This window comes from Juglans regia, chromosome 15, assembly GCF_001411555.2.
Source record: "Juglans regia cultivar Chandler chromosome 15, Walnut 2.0, whole genome shotgun sequence".
NCBI classification, from domain to species: domain Eukaryota; kingdom Viridiplantae; phylum Streptophyta; class Magnoliopsida; order Fagales; family Juglandaceae; genus Juglans; species Juglans regia.
In genome coordinates, this window is record NC_049915.1 from 9,294,854 (window position 1) to 9,316,889 (window position 22,036).

Below are 22,036 nucleotides of genomic sequence, written 5' to 3' on the forward strand. Positions count from 1 at the left end.
TTGTGTCTTTACAAAAATTGATCTTAAGAGTGGATATCATCAGATTAGGATGAAAGAAGGTGATGAATGGAAAACTGCTTTTAAGACTAAATATGGTTTGTATGAGTGGTTAGTGATGCCTTTCGGTTTAACTACTGCTCCGAGCACATTTATGCGTTTGATGAACCATGTTTTGCAAGCATTTATTGGCAGATTTGTAGTTGTGTATTCTGATGATATCCTAATCTATAGCAAAAACTTGGAAGAACATGTAATGTATTTGAAATCTGTTTTGGTTCTAAGGAAAGAAAGGTTGTTTGCTAACCTCAAGAAGTGCACCTTTTGAATGGATAAGCTTGTGTTTCTTGGCTTTGTTGTTAGTAAGAGAGGAATTGAGGTGGACGAGGAAGAGGTGAAGGCAATCCAAGAGTGGTCAATGCCTACAACAATCAGCCAAGTGAGGAGTTTCCACGGCTTAGCTAGCTTCTATAGACGGTTTGTGCGTGATTTTAGTAGCTTAGCCGCCCCTCTTACTGAAGTCATCAAGAAAAATGTGCCGTTTAAGTGGGGGAAAGAACAAGAAAAGGCATTTAGTCCGATCAAAGAACAGTTAACTAATGCACCTTTGCTTGTTTTACCTAATTTTGCTAAAACTTTTGAAATTGAGTGTGATGCTTCAGGAATAGGTATTGGAGCTGTTTTGATGCAAGAGGGCCATCCAATTGCTTATTTCCGTGAAAAGTTGAGTGGGCAGCCCTAAATTACCCCATTTATGATAAGGAGATGTATGCCTTGGTTAGGGCTTTGGAAAATTGGCAACACTATCTATGGCCAAAGGAATTTGTGATTCACACAGATCATGAATCTTTGAAGCATTTGAAAGGACAACAAAGGTTGAACAAACGCCATGCCAAGTGGGTGGAATTCATTGAAACATTTCCTTATGTGATCAGACACAAGAAAGGTAAGGAAAATGTGGTGGTTGATGCATTATCTCAAAGGTAAGCTTTACTTTCCATTTTAGATACAAAATGCTTGGCTTTGAATACATTAAGGATTTGTATGCTCAAGATTCTAATTTTGGTGACGTGTTCAATGCATGTGAAAAATTGGCGTTTGGTAAGTTTTATAGGCATGATGGATTTTTGTTTCGGGAAAATAAACTGTGTGCGCCTATGTGTTCTTTGCGTGAATTGCTTGTGAGAGAAGCTCATGGTGGTGGTTTGATGGGTCATTTTGGTGTAGCTGAGACTTTAGGAATTTTGCATGATCATTTTTTTTGGCCTCATATGAAACGTGTTGTGGAAAGAATATGTGAGAAGAATATCACGTGTAAACATGCTAAATCTAAGTTGAAACACCATGGTTTGTACACCCCTTTGCCAATACCTAGTGAAACTTGGACTGATATGTCATGCCCTGTATTTTTTTTAGTGTATTTGTTTTTAGTGAAGGATTATTTTAATTAATTTAAATATTTTTTTTCTTGTTTTAAAATTTATCGAATTTCTCGTTGGATTTATTTTATAATTTTTTTTAGCTGTGAAATTTACTTTGATGTACTTTCTTGATATTAATTAGTATTTGCATTTAAATTTCACTTTGCTTTAATGAATAATTTTATTGTTGGACTTTAATTATTATTATTTTATTTATTTATTTTTTTTCCCATGCATGACACTACCCTATGCACGTCTTTCTCTTTTCAAACTTTAAGGTTTTTTTTTTCACCCATATAGATATACGTTTTCATCTTATACTTTGAAAACTGTCCTATATCACTACAACTAGCTGCAAGAACCAAACGGCCATCACCTAGGCTCAAAACCTCACTGTGCGCCACCACCTCCTTCACGGCCTCAGCTACTGCCACCAGTGTCCACCCAATCAAGAACAAACCGAGCACACCTCCTCCTTTCCACAACCCAGTCGTGGAGGGTGCACCCTTGCAGAAACCGTAAGTCAAGTCTTCGTGTGATAGCCCCACCGCCCAGTCCGTTGGCAAACTGTGAACCCCACGTAGCCCCGCCGATGCCTCTGTGTTATGACCCCCTTAGCGCCATCCCTGCACCACCACCGTTGCACCCCTTCTCAGCCACCGTGGTACAACTCCCACTGCCTAGCCACACTGCCTCCTCCACAATCAAACAAACACCAATGAAACCTCTGTTTTAGTCCTTGAAAACAGAGCAAATTTCTTTTCTACTTGCAGCTGTTCAACGCAAACCAGCCGAGCGACACCGCCGCCAACCTCTTCCACGTCATCGCCACCGCATTGAGAGTATCGTTGGGCACTGCACTCCATCCAAGTTCATCGCTCTCCTCTCGATAAGCTACCCCCGAACTCAACTCTCCTCTCTGTTCGCTCTCCCTCATCTCTCCCTCTCTCTCTCTCTCAATGTTATTTCATGTCGCTGACCACCCAGTACCTCCCCAATCCGCTGTCGCGAGTTTCCCTCTGGTGAGCAAGGATCCGCCGCACGTCTCCCTTCCCTCATGGTAAGCTTTCTAACTAGAATAGTTTTCACCCGTAAAGCCTTACGTAGGAAGAAGAATGATTATGGGATTTTATTACCATTTTACCCTTGAGTTATTCGCCTAAGCATGTCTTTATATATTTTTTGGGACGTGAATTCACTAAATTTTATCTGTGGGTCTCAACGTTTTTAGAAAAATTGTAATTAAAGTTTTTTAAACTGAATCTTGTTTTTCTTTATATAGATACAAAATTGTATTTTTTTTACAGAAAGTTTTATAAGTGATTTAGATTGTTTCTTTCAAAGGTAAGTAAACAATAATGTTGTATTGTTTTTATTATGATCTAGTTTATTAAATTTTTGATGTATAATTTAAAATATTTTGTTATAATTATATTATTTAGAGTTAAATTTTATATCATAGTCGGAGTTAAATTAAATGGATATTGATGAATTTAGAAAATGTGCCGATATTTTAGGATTACGTGAAGTTAGGCTTTTTTTTGAAGAATTGAAATAAGTTATTTTAGCATCTTAGGCTTAAATATTGAAATATGTGTTCGATTGGAAATTTATGAGAATTATGTGGTTATTTTTATATGTGACGATTAATTATTGTTCAACATTTTGAGGAAAATTCTGAAAAAATTAAGAAGTTCAGGTAAGTGGGGTTCCTATACTAGACTTTGCAAAATAAAATGAACTGAGGTGGAAAATGTGCATGTTTTGTTATGAAAAGAAATCTAAAAACAACCTCAGATAATTGTTCTGCATTACTCATGAGATTCTGTTTAAGAAGAAAGTACTTTCTGTCATGACTGGTGTAGACATGAGCTTACTTTTGGCATTCTATTATTGAACTAAGACAAATGAGTGAATATGAAAATTTGATAAATTTCGCATGTGACGTGAAGATGTTCTGAATCTGTTTTAGAAAATGTGAAATGATCTGAATATCAGTACTCTGTTTTGATATGATGTGGCATCTGAAAAACCTTTGGCATGACTTTCTGATTCTGTTCTGACTTTGATTCTGACTCTGATATGGTGATTTTGATTCTGTTTTGCTCTGATATGTGGCCCTATCACGGGATACAATAGTGACCTCTAGCCCTGTCACGGGAGATAATAATGACCTCTGACCTTATCACGGGATATAATAGTGACCTCTGGCACTGTCACGGGATACAATAGTGACCTCTAATTCACCACAGGATATAATAGTGGTTTTCTGTTCTGAGTGCAATCGCTTTGGTAACAAGGTAATTTATGTTCTGCTTTGCTTTCCGCAGGATGCACAACCCTACAACGGGGGTTAAACATGGTCTCTGTTCTGATATGATACTCTGATATGATATGATAAGATGAAAATATTCAGTCATGTTGTGCCAAAGGAGTCTTTGAATATGAAAAGTTGGTTTTTGAATATGAAATGTTTGAAAAGTCGCTCTGATTTTCTGATAATATGTATTTTTGAGATTTGCATATTGATACTAAAATATTTTGTTTCTACATTCTAAAGTTTGTGAAAATGCTTATGTTTACACACTAGTATATGTCTTCTGCTTATTGAGTTGTTGATAACTCACCCCTTATCTCCATATATTTTTCAGATAATTTTTGAATAGTCCAGCTAAGGATCATGATTATGGAGCATCGGTGAGATGATTATTTAAGTATAGTGGATTACTCATAGAAGATTTATGAGAAGTGACAGATTTTATTAAGAGATTTTGTAGTATTCTGATGACGTTATATTTTGGAGTCTATAGATATATTGATGATTTGTGAGTTCTAAGTTAGAGAGAGTAACTCTTCGATCCCTGTGGGACCAGGCCGTTACATGATATTTCTATGGATTTTGTTTTAGGTTTACCTAAGACTAAGAGGGGGAGAGATTAAGTTTTTGTGGTGGTAGATAGATTTTCCAAGATGGCACACTTCATTGCATGTCATAAAACTGATGATGCATCACATATGGTTGATTTGTTCTTCAAAGAAATTGTTAGGTTACATGGTATGCCTAGGACCATTGTTTCTAATAGAGATGCAAAGTTTTTGAGTTACTTTTGGAAGACTTTGTGGGGAAAGTTGGGAACTAAGTTGTTGTTTTCTACTACTTGTCATCCATAAACGGATGGTCAAACTGAAGTAGTGAATAGAACTTTGTCTTCTTTGTTGCGTGCTATCATTAAAAAGAATTTGAAAACATGGGAAGATTGTTTGCCACATGTTGAATTTGCTTACAATAGAAGTATACATTCTGCAACTAAGTTTTCACCATTTGAAATTGTTTATGGTTTTAACCCATTATCACCTTTAGATTTAACTTGTTTACCTTTGAGTGAACGTGTGAACTTAGATGGCAAAAAGAAGGCAGAATTTGTAAAGATGATTCATGAAAAGGCATGGCTGAACATTGAAAGGAGGACTAAACAATATGTCCATCAAGCCAACAAGGGACGCAAGAAGGTAGTGTTTGAATCAAGAGATTGGGTTTGGTTGCACTTAAGGAAGGACCATTTTTTGGAGAAACGACATTCAAAACTCCTACCTCGGGGTGATTGACCATTTCAAGTAGTGGAATACATCAATGATAATACCTACAAGCTTGACTTACCAGATGAGTATTGTGCAGTGCAAGCTTTAATGTTGCTGATTTGTCTCCTTTTGATATAGGTGATGATTTGAGGACAAATCCTTCTCAAGCGGGGGAGAATGATGCAAACCAAGGAACTAGACATGCTGTTCATACAAGTGGGAATGTAGCTGAATTTGCACAAGACCCTTTGTCACTTCCTAGTGGCCCAATTACAAGACTTAGAGCCAAAAGTTTCAAGGAAGTACTAAATGGGCTAATCCAAGAGAATTGGGCTGATTCTAAAAAGATCAAGATGAGCTCAAATAATAATCAAGGCTTAGTCCATGTCATCAAAGCAATTGAAGAGGCTAATTAGCATGTAGAAACATGACCAACATGGTCTGACCATTAAAGGGCGTGAATTTGTTGAGTTTCAAGGATATTAAATAGGAGAATGAACATGGTCTTGGCTGGGTATGTTAAATACATTGAATTTAGTCATATAGTTATTTTTGGTTGTCTCTAGAAGTCCAAGAGGCCTAAAAACGTGGGGACTTGTTTATGTTAATATTTTTGTTGCTTTTAAATCTGTAGTTATGACTTTTCCTATTCTTAGAGGGTTGTTCCAAGTATATAGATAGACATTACGAATTTTAATAGCAGATTTTGTCTTTAGAAAATTATTATCTTTGCGAGGTCTTGTGTTCTTCTTGGTTCTTAAAAGAACTCTTTGAACCTATCAAGTTAATGTTGTGGCGTTCAAACACCAAACTTATCACCTTGATTCTTGAGAGATTCTTAGGATTTCTTGGTGTGGTGTTTCAATCCTTCGTAGTCTTAGTTCTCAACTAGTTGGGTGACGAGTCAATGCTCAACAAATCTTGTCTATACGATCTTGGGGTTTCAAGCTATCATTGTTATCGGGTTTCATCACAATTGTTGGGGGAGTTCATATCACCTTTGCAATGCGAGAATTCTTCCTTGAGTTTTACATATTTTCCTGTACATTGTGGTTGTTGTGCACCAGTCGACGCCCATGGTCCTGGTGCCTGGTGTATCGGTCTCGCTTGTTATCTTGGTGGTTTCATCCGTTCATTTTTCTGTCTTTGTCTTTAGAACTATTCTGGTTCCTGTTATCTGATCTTGTCTCCTACTTTTGAGGTTCTAGCAGAGCATGCAAGGTATCCTCAGCATTAACGAAGTCATCTGCTGTGTCCATGAATTCCCATAATGTAAACGGAGTTCGTCTGGCCAGCTCAGCCATGAACGGGCTTCGGGGCCAGATTCCTCCCAATAGCGCGGCTAAGTTGATCTTTTCATCCTAATCATCAGTGGTGAACCTCTCTTTATTGAAGCATCTTAGGTAAGTTTTCAGGTTCTACATTTCCTTATGTTTTATGGTTAGTAGATAAGTTGCTGGCTTGCGACGCCTCCTGCTTGCCATAAATTGTGTGAGATTGCTTATCAAGCTCTTCAAAATTGCTAATTGATCTGGGGCGAAGGGTCTCGAACCAACCCCGTGCTATCCCTTTCAGCGTCAATGGGAAGGCGCGGCAAGCCACCTTCTCGGGGAAGTCATGGAGGGTCATGTGGGCTTTAAAGTTCTCGAGGTGATCAATAGGATCTTTAGATCCATCGTACAGATCGATCTGCGACACTTTGAATTTCGACGATAGAGGGACTGCCATGACCTCCTTGCTATAAGGGAGGTCCATGCGTGTGAGGAGTTGCTCCACAGAAGAGGAGCAACCCATCCTCTTCACCATCTTCTCATACTTGTCTACCAAATTGTGCAGCTTATTATGCATCTTTTTCTTCTTTATTTCTTCACTATTAACCCCCCTGGCATTGTGTGCATCTCCTTCAGGCTGCCCATTCTGGGTAGGGGATTATCCCTCTGTTGTTTTAATTCCTCGTTCTCCTTCTGCTGTTGTTCAACAACCGCCATTACTTATTTCAGCCTTTCTTCCGTTTCTGCTAACCTTACTTTTGCCTCCTTCATACTCGGTCTTGGATCTCAGTCGACTTGTGATTGCGTGACGGTTGACATGTAAAAATCACGTTGAAGTTTATAGGGATCCCACAGACGGCACCACTGTAAAGGACGTGTTTCACACCACCGACTAACCCTGTAGTAATGAAGAGATGACGCTAGTCGCCCTGTGTAAACTCCGATGCTTAAGTCATTAAGAATATATGGATAAGTGTATATAAAAATGAAGATGGAAATGCTTGTTACCTCTAGCAAGTTATTTATAGAAGGATGAGGTGTGATGGCGACTAACTCTAATCACTAGTGTCGTGTACCTATCCTTCGTGATGCCTTATTAGCTAGAGAAGATACCTCCTATTTCGTAGGAGTTATCTTCCTCATAGATAATTGTGTCCAACTGTGGGCCTTAGCTCTAGCTCTTCGGAGTTATCTTATCTCATGATTGTGGTTACGAGCCCCCTGTCCATGGGGCTACTAACCTTAAGCATCCAGTTAGCCTTTTTAGCCTTAGTGATGGGCTTAGCCTTGGAGATGGGCTCGAAGCCCAGGAGTCCAAATGTCCCATCCAATAGGTTTACCTTTTATTTACGTATATCTTCATTATGTTTAAGTTTGTCTTCTAATAATGAGGGAAAATACTAGTCTTCCCACAAGAGCTCCTGCTGGGATTTTTTTAATATATTTTTATTTTTTTAATTCGTGATTAAGAAAATAATTTTTTTTAATGATTTAATGATTTTTTTTATTTCTTAAAAATATTTAAATGTGTTAAAAAAATGAATGTAAAAAAATAAAAAAATAAAATATACTAGCGGAAGCTCCCAACGGTGACTGTAAAACCACCCAATAATGAAATCATAACTCCCCAATTTAACAATATTTTGGTTCCCTAATTTGTAACGACTAACGAGTCATTGGGCCCAATCAAGAATTTTTTTTCTTGGAGGACCAACCAACGAAAATATAAGAGCACATAGATTTATGTAGTATTTTTTTTTTTATATGAGTATGCATTGCTAAAGATATATTCAAAAGCTTTGAGGGAAAAAAGTGTTATTGAACTCATTCAAAGTTGATCAAATTAATAAAAAAACCCAACAGTGTTCTACAAATCCATCACAATGCACAAGTGAAGATAAAAATTAAGAGAACAAAAATTAAAATTCTATAAAAAAATGTTGAGAATAGCCATATTAGCAAAAATGTTGAGAATAGCCATATTAGCGACTAAGATTTGTTGCATTCACTCTTATTGTTAACTTAATGGTAACCTAGATGTAACTAACAAAACCAGCCAAAATAAGCTAGTGGAAGGCTTGAAAGGAAAAGTGTAAAACAAATTGGGGAAATGACATTGTAAATTTACCAAATGATTTTTTTTTTTTTAATCTTGAAAATGTATCAAAGAAAAAGAAAAAAATATTGTAAAAAGAGACCAAATCTTCTTGCTATTGAGATGTGAAAAAAAAAAATATGATGAAGTTTTATTGATGAAAAAAATAGATGCAAGTATGGAAAATTTGTTGAGAAAATGAAAGAAAAGGATCTTAGAAATCTGAAAAAACAAATGATACTAAAGACAAAGAAAGGGCGCAAAAAACTTGTTAACAAATAAAAATATTTCAAATTGAGATTAATGTGCTAAAAGCTATTTTGTTTTGGGGAGCCAACTAATCTTATTTTGTGGGCACCAACATCCTTATTCATTGCCGCCAAATTTTTGTTCAACAACACAGGTTTCCTCTCAACATGCTTCTCCTTTATGCATCACATCTCAGCCCAAACCACATCAATCTCCAACCTCTAATATTGCTGCTCCAGCTGATTCATCTATATCACTCCATTATACATTTTGAAAAGGGAAAATACTCTACCACAAAAAAATTACCTAAAAACAATCTCAAAAACTGATGTGACTTGATGTAGTTCGTTAAATTATAAAGTTATTTTTATTGTAAAGTAGAGATCCAACAGATCAGATAAAGCATATGCAAAGAATTATACTCATTGTTACTTTTTGGTCTAGAAAATGATATGTACAGTCCTAGAATGTGCAAACCCCACACCCTTTCTTTGAAAAAAATAATTTGAAACCTACATAAAAAAACCCACTTTTAATGGTGGGCTCCACTATTTTTAGAAAGAATGCATATGACTTGCATATTCTAAAACTATATCTAGCAAAAACTGTAATATCTAATGCAACATTATTAGTCCTGCACTTCAATAATTAGGCCATCTAAACAAGCAAGAGATGGCAAAATTAGCTAACTTTCACCAATTTCACAATGAATGAACAATATTATTACACTTGGAAGAAGTATAAAATGCAACTACAGCATCAAAAAACTGAAGAAGGAAAAACCCAAAAGGAAAAAGGTAAAAAAAAAAAAAAAGGAAAAGATTTGAACACCCAGCATGATCTGCCAATTCCTACTCTACAATTTTCTTGAGAAAGAGTGCTGATGCAGCTGCTGACAGGTGGTTCAAGCAGAAGCTTGTTCAGATGCATCAGCAGCAGCAGCTCTCTTCTTGGCAAAGTACTCTTCGGCACGTGCTAAGTTCTTGGCAACTGATGGCTTTACCCACTTCTTTCGGCCAGGAAGCACAGTGAGGGAACAGCCAGCAGCCTCAAGTTTCTCCTTAGCTGCCACTGAAAAGGCACGGGCCTTTATGTTCAGCTTCATTCTTACTTCCCCATCACCTAGAACCTGAAACCATGAGGAAACATATGCAGAATCCCCATAAATTCTCATCTATTATTAGAGTGAATCTTGCATCACAGTAAGCCACGATTGGTAGTTTCTTTGCCAGCACAGATGATGCAATAGTGATGTTGTTGTCTTTGGGTAGAGGAGAGTGATTCTTGAAATTGTGCAACTGAATTTGCCAACATACTTGATGCGAAACTAGGCAGGAGGCATGACAGAGACTGTAGATGTATAAATATTTAAACTGTATACGCCCAGTGTACTTGGTTACGCGTATTGATATTAATATATTTTTACTTGTAAAAAAAATATTAATAGTTCAGCTGATGAGAGTCGGGGCTCTTTGAGCATACAGCTAGTATCTAGCACATCTACTCTCACCACTCATTAACTATCATTAACTACCAGCCCACTCAAATGTACCAGGTAATTATCAAAACAAACACCTCAAAGATGGCCACCAAAAGGGTTGCCGAAGAACTCAGACCTTTGGGTCAATGCATCATGAGGCATTCTGAACCAAAGTCCATTAACTACTCAGACCACCCCTGAGAGTACAGAATCACAGCTTAGAGCCTAACTCTTCATATACATAATAGTCAAGGAGCTTAAGTGAGTTCATTCAAGAGTCTAACTATACCACAGTGATGCTATATGGTTAAAATTGAATGTCGTTCAAGAATCTAACCACACCATATATGGGGTAACAACTACCTCAATTACTACCTAAATCTGGGAGCTAAAGTGCTATTGTACTATTTAACCCCCCCCCCACCCCCCAAAAAAAATAAAAAAATAAAAGAAAAGACTAATACATTAATACATTCTCCCTAATACCAGCTTGATAAATCATAAATGTATGCAGGTCCTAGTAACTACCAGGGCCTGACAGAGGGACTCTCACATGCTAGGAAAAATAATCAAATCCAGTCATGCCAGATGAAAAAGGTGTCAAATCAACTGATAAGGGTTAATCAAGAGAAAGAAAAGCTGTTTCCGTTTAAAATCCCAATCTCAGGGGTAAACGAAAGTTATACATTAACAGGTAAAATGTGGGATACAAAGAACAGATAAATTATGGGGCTTCCCTATAGAGAGTGAGACCTACCATAGGAGGCCTCATAATCTTTTGTCTCTTTGAACTTAGTAAATTTCATTTTCCTATGAATGAAACATGAAAGGGTGTTTAAATAATGTCCTATATTATTGTTGATCAGTTGGATAGCCAAATGGCCTACACCTCATTCATCAGATCCTAATGTTACAGATTGCAAATTATTGTCTATCAATCCACAGAAGATTTTAAGTCTTGAGAACTCGTAGATACAAAAGAATGTTCTACATCTCGTAAAAAAGAAATTACATATGGTAGAGGACAACTTGAAGTGCACCAATATATGAAATGCTATCCTAGTCCCCTTTCTGAATCAACAGAGCCCTATCCCAACCAGGTGGTACTCTATGGATTGCAGTACAATCTATAAAGGTGCAGTAACATCATTTTAAAAGTTCCCCTCAACATAGCATCGATACTTCATAAAAGCGAGTCTGTTTGTTGGAGGGCAGCAGCCTGGAGTATAGTATGATTGAGAATAGTTGTCACATAGGAAAATCTATTCTCTTGCTTGTGTTTTTCAAAATTATACAACAAAGGAAAAACCCACACAATTTTTCATAAATTTTGGGAAGGCCAGTCAGAACAAAAGAGGGTAGAAGTTTGGGGTGGGCTCTAACTCAATCGAAGTCGGAATCTATAATGCTGACCTTGGACTCTATACAGGGTTGGTGCCAGTTTTGGTCTCCAACTCCCAACTACAAGTAGGATCTAACTCTGGCTTTGCTCCCCATGCTTGGCGTCAGAGCAGAGTGGGAGTTGGTGAACGGAGATCAATATAATACCGATCCCAGAATAATAAAAATGATAAATTCTATTAAAACAAAAAAAGTAAAAATATGGAAGCCAAACATCAGAAGCCAGAATTTTTACTCATTTGCTTGTACATAGAGAAAAGGTACTTTCATGGGTTCCACAAGCACAATGTAAAGTTAAACTTAATTTTGATGGTGCTTCATTCCGTTCTTCTGGTACTGTGGGTCTTGGAGTGATAGTGCGCAACGAAAAGAGTGAGGTTTTGCTAGCTATGTGTCGAAAGGAGGTTGGTATGTTTGAAGTTGATGACGTTGAAGCTAGCTGCACTCCGAGGTCTACAGATGGTTTTACATCTGGGTTTTTCAGCTTTGATTCTGGAAGGGGATTCTTTGGGGCTTATTGATGCTATTCACTCTCGGGGATCTGATTTATCTAGTCAGAATTCTTTGATTCTGCAAACACAACTTCTCCTTTGTTGGCTAATGGATAATGAAGTTTCTCATGTAGGCCGTGAAGGAAATGAGGCAGCTCACTTGTTGGCAAGACATGCAAGAATGATAGATAATACTGTACAATGGTATCAATGTCCAGATTTTATGCTTTCTAGAGTATTGTTAGATGCTGCTGTGTAAGCTGTGTCTTTTGTACACTTTCTTTGGTTATGAATGAAATATTTTCCATTATATATATATATCAGAAGCCAGAATCAGAGTGATACTTGATTACCAGAAGGAAAATATAAACTGATTAAATTGAAATGAAAGAACTCCAAAGATTGGGCTTGAAGAAAATGGAAGAGAGATTTGCCACAGGAATGAGGCAAGGGAGAGAAGTCAACCATGGGAGCCATATAAGTAGCCATTAAACCGAGCCAAAAACAGTGGTGTTGAGGATAGAGTGCAAGGAAGTGAGAGAGAGAGGCATGAGTCTGCGGCGTGAGAAATAAGTGTGGCTAACGAATAAGGGATTTAGGCAGTGAATTAAAACAAGAGATTGTGAGAGAAAAAGAACAATGATTAAAAAGTCAAATGGCACCCTTTTGACTTTTGAGGGTGAGTAAAAAGGCGTGTAGTAATGGGGTGAGGGGGTCTCAAAACCTCAAACTCAGTAATATAAGAACTTACAGATCAATCAGATGTGCTGAACATCATATAGATTAAAAAAATGGTTCTTTTGATTAAAACATGAAATGAATTGATTTTTAAAAATAAAAATGGAGTCAAAGTCACATTTTTTTAGCCTTGATTGGACGAATCAGATTCTAATATTTTTAAAATTCTCAACTTAAACTTGATCTCCAAAAATTATGGTTATGATCAAAGTGGAGTCAAAGGTGAAAGATTTAAAGTCAGAGTTCGGGATTTTTCCACAATGCTAGTACAATTTCACTTTATGGGAAAGGCAAACTATATACAAAACTTTTTGAGTGTTGGAGAGGTCTTTGGGGTAACATCCATATTGCTGCTGTGTGCAAAATTATTCCTCTTTGTATTATGTGGTGTCTTTAGATGGATAGAAATAGTCGATGCTTTGAAGATCGGGAGCGTTCCTTGGATGAGCTTAGGCGATTCTTTTTCAACACACTTTTTTTCTTGGGCTTCTGTTATCGATTATAATGGGGTTATTTTTCATGATTTGCTTGTATCCATTACTAGTTCCTAGTTGTTGTTAGGTGTATTCCTTGTATGCTTCCTGTGTACTTGGGCTATGCCTACATTTCTTTCAGTTAAATGTTTATCTTACCTATTAAAAGAAGAAACTATATACAAAAAATACGAGTATAATTTGTACCTTTAGAGGGAGTTTCCTTTCTCTTCCTGATGGATTAATTAAACCCTTCTTCTTCAATGTCTCCAAAGATACCTCTTCTCCTTCTTGAAACCCAGCGGCTTCTATGTCCTTTAAGTTAACCGGGACATACTTAGGTAAACCAGCATGCATACCTTGTAAGAAAAAAGAAATAAGAGAGAAATACATCAACGAGACGTTATACTTATGCAATCATGCTCACCCACACACATGGAATTGTATTTGTAAACAAAAACAAAAAAAAAGTTATCACCCCACTCCTAAGGATAATAAAAGAAAAGGGTTGGTAGCTTCACAAAGATTTCAATGACAGTTGACCAAAGAACAAAGTCTCACTGCCTTCTTAGTTAAAGATGGCATCACACCAGATAGAAGAAAACTTATCTCGGTAAATTTTGTTCTCAATTCAACATACCTCTCTTAGTGGCATTCCACTGGTTTTATAGGATTCTAAATCAGAGAACTAGTAGAACTAAACATTCTGACCTGACCAGAGACTTGTAATCCTAATAAAATAAGAGACAAACAAATGAACTGAAAAAGACTCCTAATTCTAGAGATAACAAGCTGTACTTATAAAACAATTGTATGGAAAGTTTTTTTCTTTTTTTTGCAGAAGAGGCAGCAACTGGAGCTTCTATAGTTTTTAACGATTCTAGTTTTCTCCCTCTTCAATTATAGGTCCATTAAGAATTGGAACGGCAGAAATTCTTCTTCACCCGCCGCATAAGGTCCAAAATATAGTCACCCTTATTGTTATACCTAGGTTTTATGTGCTTGAGGAATCACCACAAATGCGGTGGCATTTACCTCCTTCAATAGGTTGCCTGGGTCAAAGAAAGACTTCAGGTTTTGGAAATTAGTAATTTATTATAGTTTTGGTATGGGTTTTCTGAAGCATCTTCTTATAGAGACAAAAGTCTTTGTTCTGTCCTTGGAGGGAGGTAACCATTGTCGTATCACAGAGAGGGGCAGGAAGGTCACCAAAGAGATAATCCTCAACCTGGCTAGTGCTCGTTGGCTGGCTAACTCAGTAGAGGAATGTCTACTTTCAGGGGGTAGGAAAGTTTTTTATAAGAATTACCGAGATGGTTCCAAGGCCCTGTTCATTCACAGGCGCTTCAATGCGTATGGGCATTTTCTGGAAGTCACAGATTATGGTGGTGGCTCAGGAGGTCGAGGTCTCTTAGCGATCCCGGAAGGAGTGGAAGGAAAGGGTTGGAAGATTTTTTCATCAGAACTGATGAAAGCTTTGCCCAGGACCAGCTCGACCAACCAGGCCCCTGCTTTTCCTCGGCTGGGCAGAGATGAAGTTAAGGGGAAGGAGAAGGTGGGGCTGTCCTATTCAGAGGTGGTGTGGGGTGGTATGGGCAGCAGTATGGTGGTGTCTGGAAATAACAAAGTAGGGGTTCAATCACGCGTACATGCAGAGAAATATGACAGTTCTGTACCCGTAAAAAATGGGTCAATGTCCAACGTCTGCAATGAGGATAGCCACTTGCAGAAGGCACTGTTGTGTTTGAAAGGGGAAGTTAGCGGGATGAAGGAGGAGTTAAATTCTGTTAGAAAGGAATTAGAACACTTATCATCATTTGTTGTTAAAGGTTTGGGGCTGGGCCTGAGCCCAGGCCTTGTCTCTCTTGCTGGGCGGAAGTCTTCCAAGCCCGTTAGTGGAAAGGCTAAGGTGGGGATGGGCTGGAGAAGCCCAACCCGTATGAGTTGGAGGAGGAAGCAGAATGGGCCTTACCTTGAGAAGGGCTCGTCTTCAAGGCTCGTTTCTGAGGCCCAGTTCATGTCTGAGGCCCGTCTTCCGTCTGTTGAGGGCCCTTCCCTGGTGGCTGGAGCGGAGTCTTCGCCTGAGCCCACGACGGCAACCCGTGCGTCAGGGACGTCGGCGTCGGTTCCCCTCCCGTCGTCAGCCTCTGCGACGGAGTCTCCTGCGACGGTAGCCATTGTACAGGACTTTTCTCTCCCTCCGCAAGTGCTGTGCTGCTCGAAAGTGCATGGGGAGAGCACGGATGGGCCGTCTTCCTTGGAGGTGGCGCAGACTTGGTCGCCGGCAGGGTCTGGCTTACCTACCGACCCGCCGACGGTGGCTCAGAACCTCGAGATGTTAGTTAGCGTAAATAGCTCCAACGCGATGGGGCACGGGGTGCTTACGGGGGGGACGTCATCCTTGGAGGTAGCACAGACTGGGTCGCCGGCGGGGTCTGGCCTTCCTCCAGTGTCGTCAGAGGTGAAGTCAGGTCTGCCGGCGGTGGCCCAGAACTTCGAGTTGAACCCCGAGTTGGTTGGACAGTCGGGGCTTGCTGTGGCTCAGTCACTGCATCCGGCTCCGTCTGAGCTGGGTCCTCTCTCCATGGCAGTGCAGGATGTTGGGTCTTCGGACCAGGTTGGTTGTCAGGCTTTGGAGATGGCAGATGAGCCTAGATTTTCTGAGCAAGCTGGTTCCTTGGTGCTGTTTGCAGCAAACAAGGAAGGGGAGGATGAACCTACTCCTCTCTACTCCTATCATCCCAATGTGTCAGATTGGGTTACCCAGATGGCGATGGATATTAAGCATATGGTAGGGATTTCTTACGGGGACTTCGAAGCTGAATTTTTGGCTTTACTCACAGCCGTTGAGGCTATAAATGTTCAACCCAAATCTGATCAGTCTTTGGCTTCGGCTAAAAAGAGAGAAAGAGAACTTAAAAGGCTATCATGGGCAATGATAGAAGATGAGGGAATGAAGAGCTCTAACCGAGAGCGGAGTAAGGGGAGGGGTAAAATGGTTGTCCCATGAAACCAAAAATAGTATCATGGAATGTAAGGGGGCTGCATGACCCTAATAAGCGGCTCCAAGTCAGAAATTTACTTCGCCAATGGAAGGGAGATATCATATGCTTACAAGAGACTAAGTTGGAAGATATTTCAAGACAAATAATTCGTAGCCTATGGAGAGGACAACATGTTGGGTGGTCTTTCCTACCATCCAACGGTGCTTCAGGGGGAGTCCTTGTTATGTTTGACACAAGGGTGGTGGAAAGGGTGGAGGAGTGTGTGGGTGATTTTACGGTTGCATGTTCTTTTGTTAATATAGATGACGGTTTCAAATGGGCTTTTGTTGGTGTATATGGCCCAAATCTTGACTCAAAGAGAAGACTTTTGTGGGAAGAACTTGCCGGAGTTCTAAGTTGGTGGGAGATACCATGTTGCATAGGGGGGGATTTCAACATTTCTCGCTTCCCAAGTGAAAGGTCGGGTGTTTCTCACCTTACAGCAGCCATGAGAGATTTTTCTGACTTTATCTCAGAACAGGAGCTCATGGACCTTCCACTATCAGGAGGCACGTTTACTTGGTCCAACAACCGTGACTGCCCTTCTTGGTCGAGAATCGATAGGTTCTTGCTTACTCCAGATTGGGAGGCGCACTTCCCCGATGTAGTACAAAGAAGATTGCCCCGCTTATGCTCTGATCACTTCCCCATCTTTTTAGACTGTGGTGGCATCCAAGGGGGTAGAAGGTATTTTAAATTTGAGCATATGTAGCTTAAAACTGATGGTTTTGTGGACAGAGTTAGACAATGGTGGACTTCTTACTCGTTCCAAGGCTCCCCAAGCTTCATATTGGCAAAAAAATTGAAAGCACTGAAACAGGACCTGAAGCAATGGAATGAACAAGTTTTTGGTAACGTGTCCCAGCAGAGGCGCTCTCTGGTGGAGGAGTTACAGGGTCTGGAAGGTGAGGAGGAGGCCAGATCTCTTTCTGAACTTGAAAAAACTCGAAAGAATCATGTAGTAGCTGATCTCGAAAGATTAACTTTGATGGAGGAGATCTCATGGAGACAAAAATCAAGGGTGCTCTGGCTTAAGGAGGGGGATAAATGCACGAAATTCTTCCATAAGATGGCCAACTCTCATAGGAGGAATAATGCTATTGATATGTTGATGGTGAATGGGGAAGTTTCTTCGAATCAGTCGGTAATAAATAATCATGTTGAACAATACTACCAACAACTCCTATCTGAAGAGCACAACTGGAGACCGAAAGTGGATGGCCTATCTTTTTCCACACTAGACCAGCAGAGTGCAGGGTGGCTAGAGAGGCCTTTTACAGATGAGGAAGTGTGCAAGGTTATTAGAGGCATGGCAAGTGATAAGGCTCCTGGTCCAGACGGTTTTACTATGGGTTTTTTCCAAACTTGTTGGGAGGTGGTCAAGGAAGATATAATGAAAGTTTTTCATGAGTTCCATACTTATGCTAGTTTTGAAAAGAGTCTCAACGCCACCTTCTTAGCCCTTATCCCTAAGAAGGTGGGGTCGAGGGAAGTGAGAGATTATCGCCCCATAAGCCTTGTGAATGGGGTGTATAAGATTCTTTCCAAAGTATTAGCAAATAGATTGAGCTCGGTGGTGGAAAAACTTATCTCAAAGCCACAAAACGCGTTTGTCAAAGGGAGACAAATCCTTGATTCGGTACTTATCGCAAACGAAGTTTTGGATGGTCGATTGAAGTCTAATGTACCCGGGCTACTTTGCAAGTTAGATATGGAGAAAGCGTATGATCATGTCAACTGGGATTTCTTACTTTACTTACTTGGTAGATGTGGTTTTGGAGGGAAATGGCAAAAATGGGTTGAATTTTGCATCTCTTCAGTCCGTTTCTCTATCTTGGTAAATGGCACACCGGTGGGTTTCTTCAACTCATCTCGTGGCCTGAGACAGGGAGATCCGCTTTCTCCCTTACTTTTCTTATTTGTCATGGAAGCACTCAGTAAAATGATTGAGGGTCTGGTGGATGGAGGGCTACTCCATGGTTTTGCGGTGGGGAATGGTGTCCTCAACATTTCCCATCTGCTATTTGCTGACGACACGCTCATCTTTTGTGGGGCACAACTTGGCCAGGTTCAAGCCTTGAGAGCGTTACTTCTTTGTTTTGCTGCTGTATCCGGTTTGAGCATCAATCTTGCAAAGTCAGAATTAGTGCCAGTGGGGGTTGTTCCCGATGTGGAGATCTTAGCTACTACTTTGGGATGCAAGATATCTTCGCTTCCTATGAAGTATCTTGGCTTACCATTGGGTGCCTCCTTCAAATCGGTGAGGATTTGGAATGATGTGATTGAAAGAGTGGAGAGCAGATTGGCCGCTTGGAAGAGGCTATATTTGTCGAAAGGTGGTAGGTTAACTTTGATCAAAAGCACTCTTTCAAACTTACCCACCTACTTTTTGTCTCTATTTCCGCTCCCTACAAAGGTGGCTAACCGCATTGAGAAGCTACAAAGGGACTTCTTATGGAGGGGATTGGGGGAAGAGTTCAAATTCCACCTGGTTAATTGGCCTACAGTTTGTAACCCATTGTCTGGGGGAGGTTTGGGGATTCGTCACTTGATGAAATTCAATCAAGCTCTGTTGGGTAAGTGGTTGTGGAGGTACCAAATCGAACAAGAGGCCTTATGGAAGTCCGTTATAGATTCACAGTTCGGGGAAGCTTGGGGAGGATGGTGCTCGAATGAGGTTAGAGGCACTCATGGAGTGGGCTTGTGGAAAAACATTCGGAGTCTTTGGGGGACCTTTCGAGGACATGAACATATTGTTGTGGGTGATGGGTCTCGGGTTCACTTTTGGTCTGATAAATGGTGCGGTAACTATTGCTTACGAGATACCTTCCCTACTATCTTTGCACTCGCTAGAGAAAAGGAGGTATCGATAGCCGAGCTTCTGGTCTTCTCAAACGGCACCCAGCAATGGAATATTGACGTCACTAGGGCAGCCCAAGATTGGGAGGTAGAGCCTTTTACAGAGTTCTTTGCGGTATTATATTCTGCAAGCATTTCAGGGGGCACTGGAGACAAGATGCTTTGGAATCATTCTAAGAAAGGTCTTTTCTCTGTCAGATCCTTTTATGAAAAGCTTACGAACCCAGGTAAGTCTATGTATCCATGGAAGAGCATTTGGCAGACGAAAGCCCCGTCAAAAGCAGCCTTTTTTGTTTGGACTGCATCTTTGGACAAAATCCTTACTATAGATAATTTGAGGAAACGACGGATTATTGTCCTAGATTGGTGTTGTATGTGTAAGAAGCATGGGGAGTCAGTTGATCATTTGCTTTTACACTGTGAGGTGGCCAAGGGCATGTGGGACGATTTTTTCTCAAGGGTTGGATTAGCTTGGGTTATGCCGTGTAGATTGGTGGATTTTCTTGCAAGCTGGAGAGGACTATACGGTAATGCTCAAATAGCGGCAATTTGGAGGTTGGTACCAATATGTTTGTGTTGGTGTATTTGGAGGGAAAGAAACGCAAGAAGCTTTGAAGACAAGGAGAGAACACTGGAAGAGCTAAAAGTTGTATTTTTTAAGTTATTGTTCTCATGGGCGGGGGCCTTAGTTTGTAACGGTCTTAATATCCATGATCTTTTTCTTTCTTTTGTAACTTCTAACTAGGCACTTCTTCATGTATACTTCCTGTGTACTTGGGCTTTGCCTATTTATATGAATATATTATCTTTGGTTACTTATCAAAAAAAAAAATAAAACAATTAAAGATAAAACAACATAAACTGACAATGCATCTTAAAAGATTCCATTTTCAAGTAAAATCACTTTGCATTTTGCATTATCAATGCTATTACTTATTTTTACGGCCATAATTCATATTTTGTGGTTGGACCATAGGAATCTCAGTATATGTAAAGTAATGTGAAGGCACATTACATGATTGTCACATTGTGTAGGAAGGTCTTTCTTCTAAGGTTCTGCATATATTCTGAGTACAGTTACTAAGGGGTGAAGGCATATTACATGTACAATGGGAAGTTAATTAAGAATAAAGCAGCATAACATGGTGGAAAACGACACCCTGTTTAATGAATGGTATTACTGCTTTGAACATCACTAAGTTGAAATGAAAGCTTAAGGCACAAAGTTCCCTGGGAGAGGGTACTTGTGAACTGAAATTTCAGAAACAACATGGTAGACTATTTTTTCAATCTCTATAGCCGGGTTATAATTCAACTTATCACCAAACAAAGAAATTAAACGTAACCCTTTCGGCCATAGCATTAATCGGAACCCACCAACGAAAATAACCACCAGGCCTGTACCCATGTTAATGAGACTAGGCATAATGTGTAATACAGAAAGACAGCCCATGAATCTTTGTACTTAGCAATCTCTATTCTCCAACTATATCGGTTCCTCAAAGCAGCAAAGTTTTCTCTCAGTAAAACACAATTACTCACCAAGACAACACGAGGAGACACAAAATATGTAATCCACAAGACACTTCTAGTTCACTCCTACAGAGCTCTGATTGTATCTTCAAAGAAGGATGGGAAATAAAAGGATAACGAAATAAAAGGCTTCTCCCCTTACGGATTAGCCTTATCTTTCTCTTTCAAAGAACTAAATCAAGGGTAGAAGTTGAATTGTAAGCCTGCCATTCATTAGAAGTGGTCAATATTCCGATCGGTTTTACCAAAGCCCAATACAATACAACAATTCCCCCATCCACGCCAAGTTTGCCAACACAGCATGGAGTTTGCTGTAACTCCAAAATGCCGTAGTACTAGATACCCAAGGACGGATTTTTTATTTTATTTTCAAAACTTACAATGTAACATAATTCGACCTAATTTTACCCACACAAATATACCGAATTTAAAACACTAACACGAGCCCAACATTGATTTCAATCAAAACACGCAAATTCAACCATAAAAACCAGCAGAAGCAGCCATTATACCTCCCGCAATTCCCTTCAACTTGGGTATTCTCCGATAAAGCGGCATTTGGCCGCCCTCAAACCCCTTCCTTACACCGGGCCCGGACCTCGATTTCTGACCCCTCATACCGAACCCGCAGCTGTTCCCTTGCCCTGCCGCTATACCTCTTCCCTTTCTCTTCGCTTTCTTCCTCGACCCCGGCTGCGGGCCCAGATTGTCAAGCCGGAACCGAACGCTGGACAGCGGAGCCTGTGCAACAAAAGCATCTGCCTGGTTGAGCACAATTAATGGTCGCCTTTCTCTGCTCCTGAGGTTTAGCTTGAGTGATTGGAACCGACATGGACTTGGCCTCAACTTCGTAAAACTTCCCTACAACAGACAGCAGAACGATTATTGCGGAGGAATAAACAATGGAAATACCTTCAGAGACAGACAGAAAGAATGAAAACCTTGAAAGAGGAGGGAGGCAGTGTTGTTGATAGAGAGAGGAGAGCTGCCATGGAATAAGGTGTGTGATGTTGCTCAGTCCCAGTGCGAAGGCACGGTTAAACGGATATGGGTAAGGGTAAGAGGAAGGGAAGGCTCTGCTACAGTCGATACGTATACCTTCTTCGTATCTTCCAATGAAATCAAGCCACGTTGTGAGGTAAACTTCTTCACATAAAAAGAAAAATAAAAAAGCAGAAATAAGCCAACCTCGTCGTTCTGTGCCCTTAGCTACATCTTTGGTTTCCAACTTGGCTCCGTTTGATTTCATGGTTTACTCATCTCATTTGATTTAGATTCGTTTGGATAGTGAGATAAGATGAGATGAGATAAAATAATTTTAGATGAATTGAATAAAATATTATTAAAATATTATTTTTTAATATTATTATTGTTTTGAGATATAAAAAAGTTACATTATTTATTA

The 22,036-nt window shown here is 39.8% G+C and overlaps 1 protein-coding gene across 1 annotated transcript; it reads right to left on the minus strand.

The window, feature by feature from the left end:
- Positions 1 to 9,252: 9,252 nt before the first annotated feature.
- On the minus strand, positions 9,253 to 21,705 carry LOC109021534 (50S ribosomal protein L15, chloroplastic). The gene is made up of 4 exons (XM_019004187.2): positions 21,573 to 21,705; positions 21,144 to 21,492; positions 13,403 to 13,554; positions 9,253 to 9,741 (listed from the first exon to the last, which is right to left on the minus strand). Exons 1-4 carry the CDS (start codon positions 21,621 to 21,623, stop codon positions 9,517 to 9,519), a joined length of 777 nt encoding a protein of 258 aa, XP_018859732.2. The 5' UTR covers positions 21,624 to 21,705; the 3' UTR covers positions 9,253 to 9,516.
- Positions 21,706 to 22,036: the final 331 nt, after the last annotated feature.

Excerpts from the sequence above, each read along its gene's own strand:
- LOC109021534 (XM_019004187.2), bottom strand. The coding sequence starts at position 21,623 with ATGGCAGCTCTCCTCTCTCTATCAACAACACTGCCTCCCTCCTCTTTC. Across the intron at positions 21,493-21,572 it reads TGCCTCCCTCCTCTTTCAAG|GGAAGTTTTACGAAGTTGAG; the intron begins GTTTTCATTCTT and ends TGTCTGTTGTAG. Across the intron at positions 9,742-13,402 it reads AAAGGAAACTCCCTCTAAAG|GTTCTAGGTGATGGGGAAGT; the intron begins GTACAAATTATA and ends TCATGGTTTCAG.